The sequence below is a fragment of the Pseudopipra pipra genome, chromosome 2, assembly GCF_036250125.1.
Source record: "Pseudopipra pipra isolate bDixPip1 chromosome 2, bDixPip1.hap1, whole genome shotgun sequence".
Classification (NCBI taxonomy): domain Eukaryota; kingdom Metazoa; phylum Chordata; class Aves; order Passeriformes; family Pipridae; genus Pseudopipra; species Pseudopipra pipra.
In genome coordinates, this window is record NC_087550.1 from 28,778,538 (window position 1) to 28,795,989 (window position 17,452).

A 17,452-nucleotide genomic window follows, 5' to 3' on the forward strand; every position below is an offset into this window, starting at 1 on the left:
CATATGTCTTTATTAATGTATTAGCCTTTGTTTAGCTCAGGTGTTATCAAAATTTCAAAGCAACTCACACTGGTTGCAGCTAGCAAGTAGCAGGCCTAAGAGTTCAAAAGTGCCTCTGGGATGTACTATCTCAAGAAATTACGTGAAATTGTTTTTATATAGAACCTCCATTTCTGCACAGAGGTCTGACTCTCCAGATGGAAGATACTGCACAGATTAATTAAACAAGAATTCTTTATTTTAATGCTTCAAGGCAGTAAAATACAAGTATACAAAAAGAACATACAAAAGTGGCAGTGACAATACAACCTGATGCAATCCTACAGAAATTTAATCCATCAGAGTGGACTCTTCATCAATATACCTATCTGTAAAATATTGCACCATTTCATAGAGGGAGCACTCAGGAAGACTGTTTATACTCCAGGAAGGTACAACAGCCTTTAAACTTCAGAGTAAGGCACCAATTGGCAAGTATGATTCTTGTTCCGTTTATCACATTGTGTGTAAGATAAATGCAAGATAAATGTTAATGATGCACCTTTGTCAACTGGAAGAAACTCAGCCTTCATTTTCCTAGGTAGAATAATAAAAAAGCATATGCCTAGTTTTCCAGCCTCCCTTCATATCCCTTTGTGCTTCCTATTCATAATTCTATCCTGAAAAAAAATATTTTAAAAGCCATACTTACATTAGAAAAGGAGTAAGCCAGGAACTATGCCAACTTACTACTACAAAATGAAGAAGACTGAGACTCAAGTGAACAGCCTGTAGTCCATATGTAATCCAGTATCCCAGGATTTAGGCTCTACCACAAAACCAGAAAAATGCCCATCTCCCACATCACATCAAATGGGAGTAACTGCAATTGGATGCAGCAAGAGCCAAGTTACAGCTTGAAGAGACTGTGAAGGAAATTTTCAAAAGAAGTGGTAGATTATGCTTTCCAATGACCATGGCTGAAGAAAGAAAACTCATAATAGGGTAATAATGTGAAACTCTTCCCTTTCATTTAAAGGGAAACAAACTGCAGTGATAAATAATCTAAGTAACAAACTTAGACTGTAAAGAGCTGCCTGAATATTTTTGCTAATTAAAAAAAAACAAGCGATCCTTTTGTTCAAGGCTGTAGGGTTTCAGGGCTTCAGTTGTACAGTTTACAGACTCCTGAGAAGTTGGTAGACTGAATGCTGTCAGTCATGACACATAACTAGTATGGCAAACAAATTCCTGAAAAATAATATTCCATGCAATTGTTCATTCTTGTGACTATGGGGAACTAATCTACAATTTATAGATTTAAACCTATTTCTGGGGCAGTTTCTGCAGACTTGTCTAGGTCTCTATTTGTTTTGCTGATAATCTGGGATGTCTTGTAACTCCCTTGATAACTTCACTATAGAAAGAATGTAGAAAAATAGACTTTTAAGTGATCACAATGGGTAGGAAAGTGCTGAATACTGAGAACATAACCTTTCATTTTAAAGAGGGGGAGGATTCTCCTTTACAAGGGAGCTCTTTTTCTAATATACACAGTAGTAAACTGTCCTGTATGAAGAACAACACAGAAAGTATTTAAAATTTTTAAAATACAAGCATAAGTAGCATTTTATGACTAATTTTCCTTTCAGAAAGGCTTAACTTTTTTTTAAAGTTGTACTAATAGTAAATTTTCACTTTCACTTTGTTTATAAATGTCCTCACATCTCCTTCCAAAGGATGTTCCCATGTCTTCCAAATTCTAGTGCTGATCCTCTTCCCATCAATTTCTATACATACAAAGCAAATCAGGATATTAGAATTTTAAACCCTGAACTGAATCAGATTACAAAGAGAGTTGCCAGAATATTTTAGAAAAACACATCAAGCAAGAATTGGACTGGCCAGATGAAGAAGCATTCCTTGCTCGCACATCTGATGTCACAGTCAATAAGAATAAAAATGCAGACATCCATAGTCAAAGTTCAGGTTTGGCAGTATCCCTCTTCAAATACAGAAGGTTATTTTCCTGGTAGATAGCCAGGAAACAGGTAAAGATCCCGACAGAGTGTGCTAGAATATTCTGACATTTCCTTGCAGCGGTGAAATTCTGTGTCTGGGGCATAAGCCTCTCGTTGCTTGATTTGCCTATTCACCTAGATGTGATATTAAAAAAAATAAAAAAAAATAAAATGACTGGAAGGATTAAGATGGAAGAAAAATGTCATTGTTTTCTGTACTCATAGATTATTCTGTTTAACATATTAAGTAGTCCTCTTTGTATTGCCTCTCTAAACTAAGAAGGAGAAAGAACTAGGGTGCAGTTCCACAGCAGCTCAAGTTGCTGTGATCACACTGATTTCTTCACTCCTTCTTCCCCGATTTTCTCAATCTTTACCTTATGTGAGTACTAGAGCTTTTACAGATATGTGGTGTGCCTGTTCAGGGAATGAATTCACCTGAAAAAGAAAGTTATTTCTATAGAAGAAAAGTAATTCCTGGCAAGAAAGATTAATTCTTCTTGCAAGTTCATCATGTGACCACACAAGTGAAACAAAAGCAGTGCAAGAAACAGCATTTTTACTTTGGTCAAACTGCTATGGAACTGCATATAAATAAATAAATATGAACTGGGAAAGAAATAGTAATTTTGCTACAAACAAGGCAAGAACAATTGCTTTAACAGTAGACTAATCCTACCATTTTGAAGCACTGAAAGGCTCTTCAAAAACCAGGTAAAAGTGGGAGGGTGAATACACTCCTGCTTACCTTCACCAACATGTCAGCCACGTGAGTGTCTCGGGAGTCCTCTGCAAACACAGAGGTGAGAGCTTCGATATACCAGGATCCATGCTTGGTGTTTCGAATGGCCACAGTGCCTGAAAGGAAAGTGTCTACGATGAAGTTTTTGGGGAACAAAGACACATAAAACCTCTTTATGCACAAACAACTAGGGCCTCTACCCAGTACCTTTCAGACAAGCATATCCACAGATCATATCCGAGCACGTAGGCAGACGCAGCTTGAGACTTTCTTCCTTGTTTGCATCACTTTCCTCACAGCCTGAGGAATCTGACCGTTCCTTCCCATCTCTTTGATCCACTCCCTGGTCGAACTTATCTGTGGTGGCAGTAAACAAGGAGGGGCGGGGGGGGGAGAAGAAATTATCCAGAATTACTGGGTGTAGTTTTCCTGTACTTCCTTACTTTTGGGCTCTGGTCAGCAATGCCACAACCGCTGTCAAGCAGAAAGCTTTTGCATGAACTTTAAGCTTCTTCAGCTGTTTTAAGAACTCATCTGAAAGTCCTTCTGCACAAACTAATGCAGATAACAACAACTGCTCAGCTTAACCTGACTTGGTCTGCATGCTGATGTCTGCTCCTCCCTCCTCCTATGCAGTTCATGGGATAACCATGAAAGAAGAGAAGTTTCTGACAGTTCTCCACCATGCATGGAAGGATTTGATGCCTAGCCATAAAGTTTTGATTTTCCACTTGTACCTACCTGAAAAATATCCAAAAACATCTAGTGCAGTTTGCAGTGCTAAAGACCTATTTACTGCAGAACTCAAACAAGAGCTGTAATTTTAGTTGCTCAGGTCTACCTCCAAGCTATATAGAAAATATGGACCAAGTATCTCACCTAGTTCTAAAACCTGACTGCAATACTGCTTGTATTAATCAAAAGCATAAATTGTGCAGCAGTAAAATGCAAAATAATCTGAGCCCAAATATGAGAACTCCAGTACACGGAGATTAGTTTAAAATCTTGAGAGAGTATTTGATGCCTTTTCTAAGATTTATTAGTATGTACTATAAAAGTATAGATATTCTTAATTGGTTTTTTCACATGATGCAGAGTTTCCATTATAATCTACATTAATTGCTTAGTGGTGATAACTTTGATAGTTCAGATATGTTGTAAGAAAATTAAAGCTACATTTTTATATAATTTTGCCTTCTCCCCCCCTTTACTTTTAAGATGAGAATCTATTATTCTACTTTCTTCCTAACAGCATGGGTCAGACTAGTCTTAGGAGATGAAAGTGTCCACTTCAAAGGCCTTCCTGTTAGATGGTTCTTAGTTTTTGATGCCAGCTCAAGCCTTCGAAGTACATTTGGACTTCTAACCCTTTTACAGGCAGTGGCACTAGAGGTATCTCATAATTATGCACAGGAAATGGTCAGTTCATAAGTCAGCAACATTGTTCTTTTCCTCTAAAGTGAAAGCAGCAGTGGGAGGGCTGTGATTGTCTGACAGGTTAGATACAGCCTAGAATAATGCTCCATAGCTCAAATGACTTCCATTAAGTTTCTTCCTCATCTCTTTAAGGCAGCAATGCAAATTTTTCCATTTTTAACCACACTTTTTTCATGTCTTTTATCACAGTTTTCCAAATCCCTTCAGTTCTCTATCTTCTTAAAAATTCAGTGTACTGTTTACGGTGTTTGTTATTTCAGATAAGACTCAGGTAATTTTACAGTCAAGCTATATTATTCACACTGCCATCATCCCGTTATGTAAAAAGTCAAAACTTTTTTTATTAAAGCTTCAGAATTACACATCTTCCTTGTGCATTTGTCTTCAAACACCACTCAAGTCAACTTACCAACATAACTAAAACCTGTAAAACACTAACCCTCTGCACACTTAACCTCTTAATTTATATCAGCAATAACAGCCACACAGATTGATCTAGTCTGTTCACATTTTACTGAAGCTGCCAGATAGGTATTTCGCCAACTGATTTAAATAACTGCTAACTACCCATTTGTCATTACTTAGCACAGTTCTTTACTCTTCTAGATCAACTACTACACTAAACACAGATATAAAGCAGATTCAGAGTTACATTATGTCATACTGAAACTTTTCCCATTGTTTTCTGTAGCCACTGTTTTTTGATCCATGACTGTAGGTGGACTACTTCAGTTCTTTAGCAGACTCCTGCCAAAGGCTCTTTGGAAATTAACACTTTACTGAATCTTCTTTAGCTACATTTTTTAATGTGCCATTAATAGAACATAGAGCAGGCTTACTACATAACATTAGGGAAGAAGAATAACCTGTGTATTTCTCATTTTGTTTCAAATAGCTCCAGCTAACTTGCACGGCACTGACAGATTTACTACTATTCTGAAGTTTCCATACTATTTATACAGTCTTTTAAATGCTGTTTTTGAAAAAAAATTGTATTGGCTAGTCTAACCTTTGAATGCTAACATGAAAGGGTACACATTTTTGTTGACAATTAATTACTTTGTAACTGGCTTTCCCCTCCAACTATTAATCAAGGTTTAAAAGAGGTTAGAAAGGGCAGGGTTTTGCCTTTTTTTTTTTTTTTAATCGAGGAAAGAGTTTTTCCTTTCAGTTGTTCAAGTCTCAGTCCTTTGTCTTTCAGAGTATCCCAGTTCTAAAGTATTGTGCGTAGTAAACTTTACTACTCTTTCTTAACTGCAACTTTTTTGGGAATAAAAAGGCCAAGCTTGATTTGTTAGTCTTAACAGACTTGTTATGGTAACATTACAGTCAAATAAACCTAATTACCAATTATTTCATTACATTTATTTCCACACTGAGTCTGTGCATTCACATTTGCTCAGGAGTATCTAAACGTTCAATAACATAAGGAAAGCAATCACATTCATTACATATTGTAAACATGCATGTTACAATATTTCCAAATACTTAGAGGGATTGGAAAGTTTCTGATTGTCAAAATACTTCACGTAGACTTTAGGTTTTTCCCTGCATTGGGATTAAACAAGGTTAGATAACAGGTGAATGAACTGTCCTCTCGGCTAGAGGACAAACTATAAAGCTTGAGAAAAATAAAAAGAAAAGGACAATTGCAAGGAACAAGGGAAAAGCAGGGGAAAGAGCATATACATTAGAATCTCTATCACAAGGGGAAAAAACAAAACCATAAGATAGAACTTCACTTTGGAGTATCTGGAATTTCACAGCGATCTCAGAAAGTCCAAACACTTGATGGAAAAATTCAGTCATTAGCAGATCTAAAAGGTGGTTAGTTACAGATATGTGTTTAGTTACAAAAAGAAGGAAAAGGAATAGCAGAATTAAAAAAAAAGACAAAACCTACAAAGCATAGAAAAAGAACAGGTGTATGAGAATCAAGGAAAGAGTTCTGTACATTAGCAGGTAAGAATTCTCTAACAGTATGAGGAATAGGGTAGAAAGAATGGCCATTTTGAGGTTGAAAACAGGCTAGGGTAAAGTAAAAAAAAAGACACACCCCCAAAAATACTTGGAACCAACTCTGACAGCTCAAGAGACAACCACAAGAGATGCAACACATTGAGGATGAAGAGAAAGACATGATCTCAGACAATACTCCAGTACCAGTGTACCTCTCCATGCTGTGCTGCAATTTGTGCACCGTATGCCCCACTCCCCTTAATGCAGGCACAGTACGAGAAAGCCTCAATGTATGAGTGGGGTATGACAGAGCTTTATGTCACTAAGGTGCTCTGAGGTCTGCAAGTCAATGCACACACCTCATGCAGAGCAAAAGACACTTACAGAGCAACAGATGCAGTGGCAGCAGCAGGGCAGAGGGAGGTGAATATGGGTCCCACTTACACCTGAGAGAAGCAAACAGGAGAGATGACAGCAAGTTGAATGTGAGGGTGTGCATGTGTGCAGAACGAGCCTTAATGGCATGCCAAGTACTTTTAGCACTTGGGCACTCACCTCCCCGGCAGGCCTGAATAAAGAACATTTTAGGTTTATTCTGGAGATTTGGACAGTTTGCGTTATCAAAGAGCCGGAAAACCTCCTGCAACTGAGAGAAGAAAGAAGATAAATATTCTTCACTGTAGCCTTCTATAAGCCAAACCCAGCCTCACCTTGCTTCCCTGTATTTTGGTTATTACCTCATCAGTCTTGGTATTTTCTCCTTTATCTCCAAACTCAGCATATGACAAACACACCCCTTCCCCACCCTTTACCCCAGCTACTGCTAGTTTGAGTTCTTGCACTCTACCTAGTACTGGTACAGAAAGAGAGAATGAAATGATTTCCCCCTACTCGCCAGTCTTTATCTTCCAGACCACTCACAGACTCCTGCCCTTTTCTTCCCACAAGCCCTTATTTTTTCCATTTAAAAAAAATGTGAATCCTCCGTCTCCCATCACTTCATTTTCTTAAAACTTTTCCCCCCTCTTTCTTGGTACTTTCCTAGAGACAACCTACAACACCACATCGGGATACAGCAATTTACCTGTAGTAGCTTGCCATCACTACCATAAACCGCACCCTCCACACCATGGGAAAGCAAAGCTACAATGCAGGAATCCACGTACTGATGATCTGGAAGCTTGGAGAATCTCTCCAATGCATTCTGCATCTCCTGGAACAGAATAAAAAAACCTGTTTAATCCTTTCCAGACTTGCACAGGGAATGCAAGTCAGTATTCATGGAAAAACATAACTGGTCCCTCCTCTTACAAAAAAAAAAAAACTACCAAAAAAAGCCTACATAGAACAAGTTTATAGTAAAAAGATGTGTTTTATTTAAAGAAAACCACCCAAACCCAGCAAAATGTTCTTGTTCTTTCATGTAATATTCAGTTCTAAGTATGACATTGTGAAGTAAGAATCACTTGGCCAACAGGGGGATGCAGCAAGTACCTGAGTTGGTACATGTGGATTCAACACAGAAGAAACTAACTGGTATTTTACAAAGGTTTTACACTGACACTTGAGTCTGACTGGTATATTGGAGCAACTTAACAGATATATACTCTGGGACTTCAGGCATTCAAACACTAGTGGTCAATAAATAATTTAAACTGAAAAACTTTACAAACTCTGACAACATGGCAGGTGCAAAAGTATTATTATAATGTTGTAAAAGCTGCTTTCTTGAGTAAAACACTCTTTAACAGGTTTTGTACCACCTGGGTTCACAGGGATTTAAAAGAAATAAGAACAAATGAAGCTAGAAAAGGCACCAGTTGCATTCCCAGGGATAGTGGCTTGATTAAGTTAGTCACTGAACGCTACTAACTTTCTTAAGTGAAACACAGCCTCTTCTTTAGCAAAGCAAAGACGGAAAAAGTGGAACTTAACTGCACAGATACTGAAAGACTGATAAATAGGACGACAGTTGACTTCATCAATGAAAGGACATGAAAACATCACACTTGCAAATACTACATCAAGTATTTGCAAAGTTTAATTTTTAGGGCAGCAGAACACTGTAAAAGTCTATCTAAAGTGTACACTTTATTCATTTGTGTTTTAAAAACACATGCAAGGTGTGGTCTAGAAATTCTTGCACCTTGTACTAGAGTCAGACTGCAGTAGTACCTCTCATGGTCCTTTGTAATTCTGCTTTCCATCGTAAGAGCTCTGCCTTCCAAGTTTCCTCACATTGATCAGTATGTGAGCAGACATTATCCCATTTAGCCTTATTTTCTATTCATAAGTGATAATTCACACCTTCCTGTTCAAAGCTTAGTTACACACCAAAGGGAACATCTTACGATGATTATGTAACAGTTACAAACTCTCATTCACACCAGTTGTGAAGTACTGGGATCCACCTCCTTACCTGTGCAGTTCGATTAGGAAGAACAGTCACTCGATACCCAAGGTGCTTGAAAAGCATCTCCAGGGAAGCACAGTCCACGTCTCCCCCTTTGCGATACTCCAAGTCCTTCTCACAGCTGAAGCTGACATTGCTGAGAATAAGTGCTAAGCCTCGGGGCTCTGATACCACCTTGTATGCCTGAGAAGAAGATTTAAAACAGATAAATTTAAACTACACAAAGAAATAACAGTGTGTTAGAGTAGAACAGCAACATCTACATACCAACTTGATATCATATTCCTGTATTTGCAAGCTTCCACAACTGATACTATTATTGTTGGACTGGCTTACTTCTCATTTTAAAAGAAACAGTTTATTCATTTCAAACTGCAAATTAGCTCTTGCTAACTTTCTTCCCCTTTCCTCACCCTCACCCCTGCAGGGCCCCACATATTTCTGCCATCCCCATCAATGGTACTAGAAGAACACTTCAGAACATTTAGCTAGTATTTCTTAATTGCTGTTGGGAGCAGACAGAGATGTAAAATAGCATGTGAGTGCAATTGTAACAGCAAGAGACTGTCAGGCATTGATCTTGAAAATTATGTGACTGGCAAAAAAGCTTAACAGGAAAACAACTAATTTAAGAGGAGTATCTTCAAACTAACTTCCCCCTTTGTCCCTACCAATCTAACAACAACAAATCAATAGTAATTCAGTTACTAATACTCCTGTAAATTGGAAGTAAAATTTAATACCAAAGGAGAATATCAAATAAGGTGTATCCAGGCATAGATGTAAAAGGAGCCAGTCAAGTTCACACTGGCACTGCTTATTAATCAGGTCACCTCAATAGACAGTTTCAAAAAAAACCCAAAAAACCCATGATCAAACAACCAAACAAAAACAAACACACAAAGAAAAAAAACCTCTGTTTTGCTATACAAAGAGCCTCTGACAGAAGTGTTGTTAGCACATTGTGTAACCCTAATGAAGCATTTGCCCCATTATACAAAATAATTTTATTCCTTAAGCCCACCCCACCACAACCCATGCTTTATAAACAGAATAAACAAAAAGTGATTAGACTACCTACGTAACTTCAAACACTGCAGCAGAAGATTAGAAATTCAGGATGTTCTACCTAGTACTACCCAGCACAGAATCCTGACCTGGTTCTTAAGCCTAAGGACTCTTTCAGGTAGAGCTGGCAATTGAAACAGCCAAGTCTGTGATTACTAATTGAAATGACCTTATGGTCATTTACAGGGTGTGTCATCATACAGAAGATGAGGACAAAGACAGATAAATTTGAGGCAATAATACTGACAGCTTACACAGAGCAACAGAACAAAAGGCATTTCACCAAGCTCTTCATGAACGAAAAATAGAGGCAGAAATTTGTATAGAGTTACAGAACTTCAATTTCTTGACACTTGTAAATGAGAACTACATCAAATGGATCACAACTGGTAACACCTTTCAGTTACACAAATAGCACAGCACTGATCTGCATCCCAGTGAAGCGTTTCAACTCAAAAATTTTAAGTAGCAGGTGTTCAGCTGATAGACCAAACACCTCACAACTTTCACATCTCAAGAATTTCTCTGTTAATGACTTACATTGTGCTGATGATCACGATAAAATTCAGGAGTGCAATATTTCACTGGAGGAATTGAGTGACCATCTCCATTATCCAAGGAAACTTCCATTGGTCCTGTGTAAGGCAAACATATCAATAATAATAAATTTCAATCACAAAGTCTCTGCATTAAGGAAGTAACTTGCAAATTCTGAACTATATTCTCTTAGGCATATTTCTGTATTATACTATTCTCACCCCTAAAAATTTTGTTTGATCAGGGACTACAGACACAAAATGAAACACAGCAGGAAAAACATACTGTAAGGGTATTTTTTTATTATTATTTTAATTGGTGACTTGTTTTTTGGCTTGTATGTGGGCTAGACTTATCTAAGGCCTAGTGAATTTGGGTCTACAGAATGAAAACACCATTCTCATCTAAAATTAGAGCCTTGTGCTGTCATTTTGCACAGTATGTTATTCCTTTCACAGTTTGGCTGACAAAATGTTGCTAGAAAAATTCAAACAAAATAATGTTTTTCCTTTCATAAAAGGCTTCCCATGCTGAACACATGCATAAGTGATCAAATGAGAAGTTTTCAACTTTCACAAAGTGCAATGCCCTTTTTTTTTTTATCTGCCGCAACATTTCTCTCTGGATAACAGCAGATGAGGGGAATGATAATCAACTATTTGCCATTTGCAGGCAAACACTCCTCTGTACCGAAGAAACTGAGCTAATGACATTCACGATCTCCTTTGAAATTCTTTTTCAGCCTTTTGAGGCGTGGCTCTCCTGGATGGAGGAATATATGCTCTAAAAAAATCAAAACAATCAAACCCTAAAACTGTTGCACATAAATAAAAAAAAAAAACCAACCCAAAAAAGTCTCCAAAAAATAGTTAGGGAAAATGAATACTCCAGACGTTATCACAAGCAACATAAATACTAGCAAGGAAATTCATTCCAACAACTATTTATTAGAACAGTTCCCTGGTCTAAGTCACAAATGCATGTTAAAAAAAAGCTGATTTGCTGACAGAAGCTACAGAAAACCAAGTTGCGCTCATGTAACACACATAAGGCCTTATACTTAGACTGCTTTTTCCAAGTAATAAGTTAAAGTTAAGGCATACTGCCCAAAATCAGTATCTTGTCACAGCTCTAGTTCAGTGAAACTCCATTATAAATCTTAAACAAAGAAGGAAATCTTTGAAAAATCTAAAATTTTACTGACGTGTACTGTTTTAAGCAACAAAATTTCCTGTAGGAGTAAATGAAGCTGACTAGAAACTAATTTGGTTCTCTCTTCCAATATACTATTTCACTTCCATTTTCTAGCCTAAATCACTCTATCTGTCAAGTTTGTATTCCTGGGATGAGCAAAGTGGTGGCAAGCTTGTTTCTAGAATTGAATTAAGAGACTATTAAGAAATTAGAAGCAGCCAAATAGATATCAAATCAAGTACCCACAAAGTCACACACAACTCACCAATCCAGCGTGGTCTCTTTGAATTACAGGACTCACTGACAGGGAATGGAAGATCTGATCCATGACAGTGCTCAAGCTACAAGACATCCAATACATAAAAAAAGTAGCATAAAACAGCTATTGTTTTCATCTATGGTACAAGCCTTAAGTTATCATGGAAAAAAGATACGTGCATTTACCTACACATAAAAATGACTTGAAAATAATATTACGGTTCACATCCAAACAAAATATCATGACAAGGCACCAGCATTTTCTCTCAAGATAAAACTCCTTCCTTTCTTTGCTCATCTCTACTTCTACCCAAATTCTCAGTCTGGAAACCTTACACTGAGGTCATCATATCCTCCTTGTTTTGGCCAAAAATTTGTCCAGTGATTCCTGTATTTTTGTCTGCTGTCAAGATTTCATTGTTTGAATAGTAAAGCACAATTGAAAACAAAAAAAAACGGAAGAGCATAATCTAATAAATCCTATATTTTAATAAGGGAACATCTCTGTTCAAAAGTGTCTTGTCTCCATTCCTTTGTAGAATATATGCTTAATGAGAGTTTCCATCCTTGCCAATGCACTAAGAATATGGAATCTGCAAAATTCTTCCTTTAGTTCAATGCTAACAACTACAGATAGTGAAAAAGTGAAAATAAAAACACCAAAAGAAAGAAATAAAAGTATCTCTTTCCTCAACAGACAAGACTAGCTTTCAGTAGCTTCCTAATCAGAGAACCACTGAATGTTAAATCAAAAAAATTTGGAGAAAATATTTTCTTTGCAGCTTTTGGATTAATGATGACATCCATTAACAACATGCTGGATGTAAGAACACCCAGGAACACTGTACAGTTCAGAAAGAGATGTTCAAGCCCTGCACCTGGGGAGGAGCCATCCCATGCATCAATATATGTTGGGGACCATCCAACTGGGAAGCAGCTTGGCAGTAAAGGACATGTCAAACAGGAACCAGCAATGTACACTTGGCACAAAGACAAATAGTACCCTGGACTGCATTAGGAGGAATGCTGCCAGCAGCACAGACAAAGGGAGGTGATCCTTCCCCTCTGCTCAGCCCTGGCAAGCCTGTATCTGGAGTGCTGTGTCCAGTTCTGGGCTCCTCTATACAAGAGACACGGACATACTGGAGAGAGGCCAACAACAGGCCACAAACATGAAGGGACTGGAGCACCTCACATATGGGGAGAGGCTGAGGGAGCTGGGACTGCTCAGCTTTAAGAAAAAAAGGCTCAGAGGGAACTTATCAATGCATATGAATACCTGAAGGGAGGCTGTAAAGAGGACAAAGCCAGGCTCTTTTCAGTGGTGCCCAGTGTCAAAACCATAGGCCATGGGCACAAACTGAAACCCAGGAGGCTCCATCTGAACATCAGCAAACACTTTTCTACTCCGAGGATGCCTGAGCACTGGAGGAGGTTGCACAGAGGGGTTGCGGAGTCTCCATCCTTAGGGATATTCAAAAACCAGCTGGACATGACCCTGGAAAACCTGCTGAAGGTGATGCTGCTTGAGCAGGGGAGTCAGGCCTGATGACCTCCAGAGGTCTCTTCCACCTTGTGATTGGTGGTAGAATGAAAATTCTCTTCTTCCTAAATTCCCTCCTCTCTGTTTTTACTAAGGCTTCTACAAGATTTAACTTGCAACAAAATCCATCCTGTTTTTCGTAAACAATTGTTTTTTTCCCCATTTGACAGAGTCCTTTGTCCCCAACCCAATCTGAAATGCAGTCCACCCGTCTTATTTTTTAAAAACTGCTATACCCTTGCAATCTCATGGCTCAGGTCGGACACTGTCTTCAAGATCCTTGCCTCCAGATGCTGCTGCTGGGTTTCTCGTAAAGCTTCACAGAAGGCTGAGAAGGCATTAGGGCCTCTCTTGGGCAGCAAATTGAGGAATTCCACATTTCGGTCAAAGCTCCCAGACTTCGCCTAGACCCAGAGGAAAAGAAAACAAAATCCACGTTCTATGTAATATGCGACACAATTAATTTTCAATGAATTATCAGAACAACTACTTTTTAAATTTCAGATAAACATTTCACCACTATGCTTATCTATGCTAGATCCATTATTATACTCTTCCTAGCTGATTTTGTTCACACTCCTCTGTTCCTATTTGCTCAAGGATGAGAGTATACAACAATACAACAAGCCAACAATTCATACATTACCATGCACAGTAATACACCATATTCTCTCCAAACTTTTACTTCCAGTTACCGTTGGAATAGTATCTATTTTTCCTCATTGAATATACAAAGAGTCCAAAACACGATTCCACTACTATCCAATCGTTTATGGTCACATGCAGATACTCAAATCCTCCAGAAAACATTAAGTAAAATACTTACTATATACAGTCAATTCCAGAATGGTACTTGGTATGTACAGACTGTAACATTTAGACCAATGAGGCAATATATTCTAGTCTAAGTGAAAAAGTAACCATCAAAAATGAAATTAATGTATTTGTTAAACATTGTCAAGAAGTTCTATTTGTTAGAACACTAACAGGGCATTTGCCAACAAAATGTATAATTTATACAATAATAACCTTCCCTGTGAAATCTAAAAGACACCAAAAATCACATACTAAAATACTGGATATCATAAATAAGTTTTGTGTTTTTTTTTTTTTTAATTATCACTTAGATCTGAGATGTCTCCTTTTGGTGGATGACTGAAAACAATTGGTGAGAATTAAGGCTTAACAAGACAGCAATCACAGGAAAACAGTGCCTTGAGGAACATATCTTCTGCTACAGAAGACATCACATCACCTGGCTTCTTTCATAAAATTTAAAAAATAGTTTAGTATACTGCAAAATCTTGTTGATCCAGTGTTCATGAACCTATTGAGAATTTCAGAGCTAGATTCATTCATGACTAACAGCATTTATTTTTGTATCAGCGGTGTTCCTTGACTTCAGTATTCTCCTGTCCTTTCCCTTATTTATGAAACTTCTTTCTATAAATTGGTCTTGATTTGCTACAGGAAACAAATCACTTTCTTTCAGGCTCCTCATAAATGGCCTTGTCCCCTTGCCAGTACCCTTCCCTATTCCCACAGAATCCTCAGCTTTCAGAGCACTGTTGACTAGAGGTGCATACACTTGTGTCTTTCCAGAGGTATGAAGGCACTTTCCCCTTTCTCCCAGTAACACTTCTCCATTAGTCCACAGAAAATAATCAGCTCCATACACTTACATCTTCCTGTAAGCTCATTGAGTTTTATTTTAACTAATAAAATAAATTGAGATCTTATTTCCAAAGTATATATGAATTGTTTATTTCTCTCTTTATTTAGGCCTGCAGCTGTTTGAGACAAGCTGAGGATCACTCATCTTCTTCACTTAATGTTTCCGTAATCTGTGACTCTTAAGTCATAAATCATAGTTAAGAACACAGGCTGACCTTAAGAACTGGATTTTAAGTTTTATTAAAAAGTTAAGAAATTTCCATAACGTTCATATTCTGCATATGTATGTATGCATCGTATTTGTATATATTCCAGTCAGCTTTTGGAAGACTTCTTCCTTAATGCTTCATTAAACACCCAAAAGGCTGTACCTCTTTAACTTCCACATCAACACCACATTTAGATTACACTAAATAATGTCCAGCAAACATTCAGAAGTAAAACTTCCCTAAGACACACTTCTTTCATTTTATTTTCCAATACATCCTTAATTTATTTCTGTACCCTCACAGATGGGTTTGATAATCTGCATAACAGGAATTGGTTGTAAAACAAATTCTGAATTTCTGTCAACATTCCATAATATTAGTCTTATTGAGCCGGAATATAAAGACAAAATCTGTGAAAAGATCATACATATTTTACAAACATTCTAAACAAATTTATTATCACTTTGTCAAAACCAGTGATCCCTTCATTACTGTCTAGTGATCAACACAGAGTATTTCAATTTCCAAATCTACATAGTCTCAGTCTTTGCTTACAGTATAGTGTTCCAACTGTTTAAAGAGCAAAGCTCTTGCTACCTTAACTGCCATTTTGAAGGTCCATCCTAGAGCTCTGGAAGAACATCTCATGCTCTGAGAAGAAGGCATTTAAAAAGTGGATTTTGGACTTTGCCTTAAAAACAGCTGTTTCCACTATCCCACTTTATTTTCACCTTGTTTTTGCTCTGTGTTCGAAATTCCCCTCTTCTGCGTCTTCACCTAGATAATTTAATTTACATCATCTTCACTACAAAGAAAACACAATTTTTTTTTCTTTACTCTTTATTCAAAGTGTATATAGTGGAAAAAAACCTCACACTGTTTAATATCTTTGTGAATGACCCAATTTAAATTCATTCCTGTCAGATCCTACTATCTCCCCACATTTCAGACATCAAAGGAAGCTGCTTCTCTTTATTAATTCTTCTCCAATGTACACCTTAAACTCTTTAATTACTCTTCATATTTCTTATGAGCTCTTCATCCAACTCAATCACCTTTGTCTTCTGTGGCTCTTCCGGCATCACCCTCCCCTCCCACCTTTGACACTGAGCCAAAGTATGCAAAGTGATTCATGTTATCTTTGACAATGACTCAAAATTAATCTGGAAGTTATTCTGTCATTGCTATCAAGAATCTTATCAGTCTCAGGTTTACACTGTCAGCAGTGATGCCCTGAAAATAGTTCATAACCTGTTCTTATTACAGGACCATCAACTTTACTAGGGAACTAAAAACTGTCTCAGTTGCTTACTTGAGTCCTGAGATGCACTTGCCGTGCAACTTCAGTCATTTCCTTCCCAGTCTGCTTTCTCTGAAGACCTGTATCTCCATCCTGCATGGTGTTCAGTGCACTACCATCCCTCTGGAAGAAATCCCAAGCTATTTCCAATGACTGCTCTCCATAGTACCCTCTGCACAGGGTAAGTAACACAGGCCTACAAACACAGGCCCATTTGTCAGCTGAGAGTGGGCCTTAAATCCTGCAAGGTTCTTCACGCAGTTTACAAAAACACACATACAGCACAAATTCTTTGTGTGAAACGTGCCACAACAAGCTGGTTGACAACGTATTCATTTACTTGCTTTCACGGTATTCTTTTGGAAACATGTACTATTTCTGCTTCTACGAGTGGAGAAAAAAAAAGGCTGAAAAAGACAACAAAGGACTCCGATCCACAAAGTGCAGCCTGCTGCAACAGCACATCAGCACCCAAACAGTGAACTTTTGACAAAATACACATTGCCAAAAGCACCTCACATTTCTTCTGCACGCTACACTCAAACCCCACATGGCTTTGCACGTTCCCTAAATGCAACCACGTTAAAATGTGCAGGTAACACACAGGTGAGGTTTCTTTCATGCTGCCACTCCTAAGAAGGACACCGAGCTTAGCCAGAAATAATGGCCACGGCGCAGGCGAGCCCACCCCGCGTACCTGTATCATTTCCACCATCTCCGGGGTGATGATGTCTTTCTCTACCATGTGCTCCACCAGTACATGCAGCACAAGCTGCTTCGCCAGGATCACCCGGTTCTTCTTGAGCGCTTCCTGGTGACACCGCTGCATTCCGCACGCCACCAGCATCCTGGGAGAAGAGGGGAGACCCGGGGCACACTCAGCGGCAAAGACCCACCCACACTCCTCCCGACTTTTCGCTCAGAAGGGATAGCACGGGCGGCAGCCTCCCGCTCACAACAGACGGAAAAGGCCCTTCCCGCCCGCCTTTTCCCGGCGGCACCCGCGATTCAAAGCGCGAGACCCGCTTTCCCGCCGTCACGTGACCTCCCACGGACCGGGAGCGGTTTCCCGCCGCGTCCTGCCCGCGCGCGGGCTGGGGCGCGGCCTCTCAGGGGCG

At 38.6% G+C, this 17,452-nt stretch overlaps 1 protein-coding gene across 2 annotated transcripts; it reads right to left on the reverse strand.

Moving 5' to 3' along the window:
- Positions 1-216: 216 nt before the first annotated feature.
- On the reverse strand, positions 217-17,394 carry CASP2 (caspase 2). Of its 2 annotated transcripts, none has more exons than XM_064644715.1 (10): positions 17,032-17,370; positions 13,388-13,555; positions 11,616-11,691; positions 10,160-10,254; positions 8,558-8,734; positions 7,223-7,351; positions 6,694-6,784; positions 2,950-3,099; positions 2,749-2,858; positions 217-2,135 (listed from the first exon to the last, which is right to left on the reverse strand). In XM_064644715.1, exons 1-10 carry the CDS (start codon positions 17,179-17,181, stop codon positions 2,001-2,003), a joined length of 1,281 nt encoding a protein of 426 aa, XP_064500785.1. In that variant the 5' UTR covers positions 17,182-17,370; the 3' UTR covers positions 217-2,000. The 2 variants fall into 2 exon arrangements, with proteins under 2 accessions (XP_064500785.1, XP_064500786.1); XM_064644716.1 differs by lacking the exon at positions 217-2,135 and adding an exon at positions 6,523-6,584 and having other exon boundaries at positions 2,747-2,858; positions 17,032-17,394.
- Between the last annotated feature and the right edge of the window lie 58 nt (positions 17,395-17,452).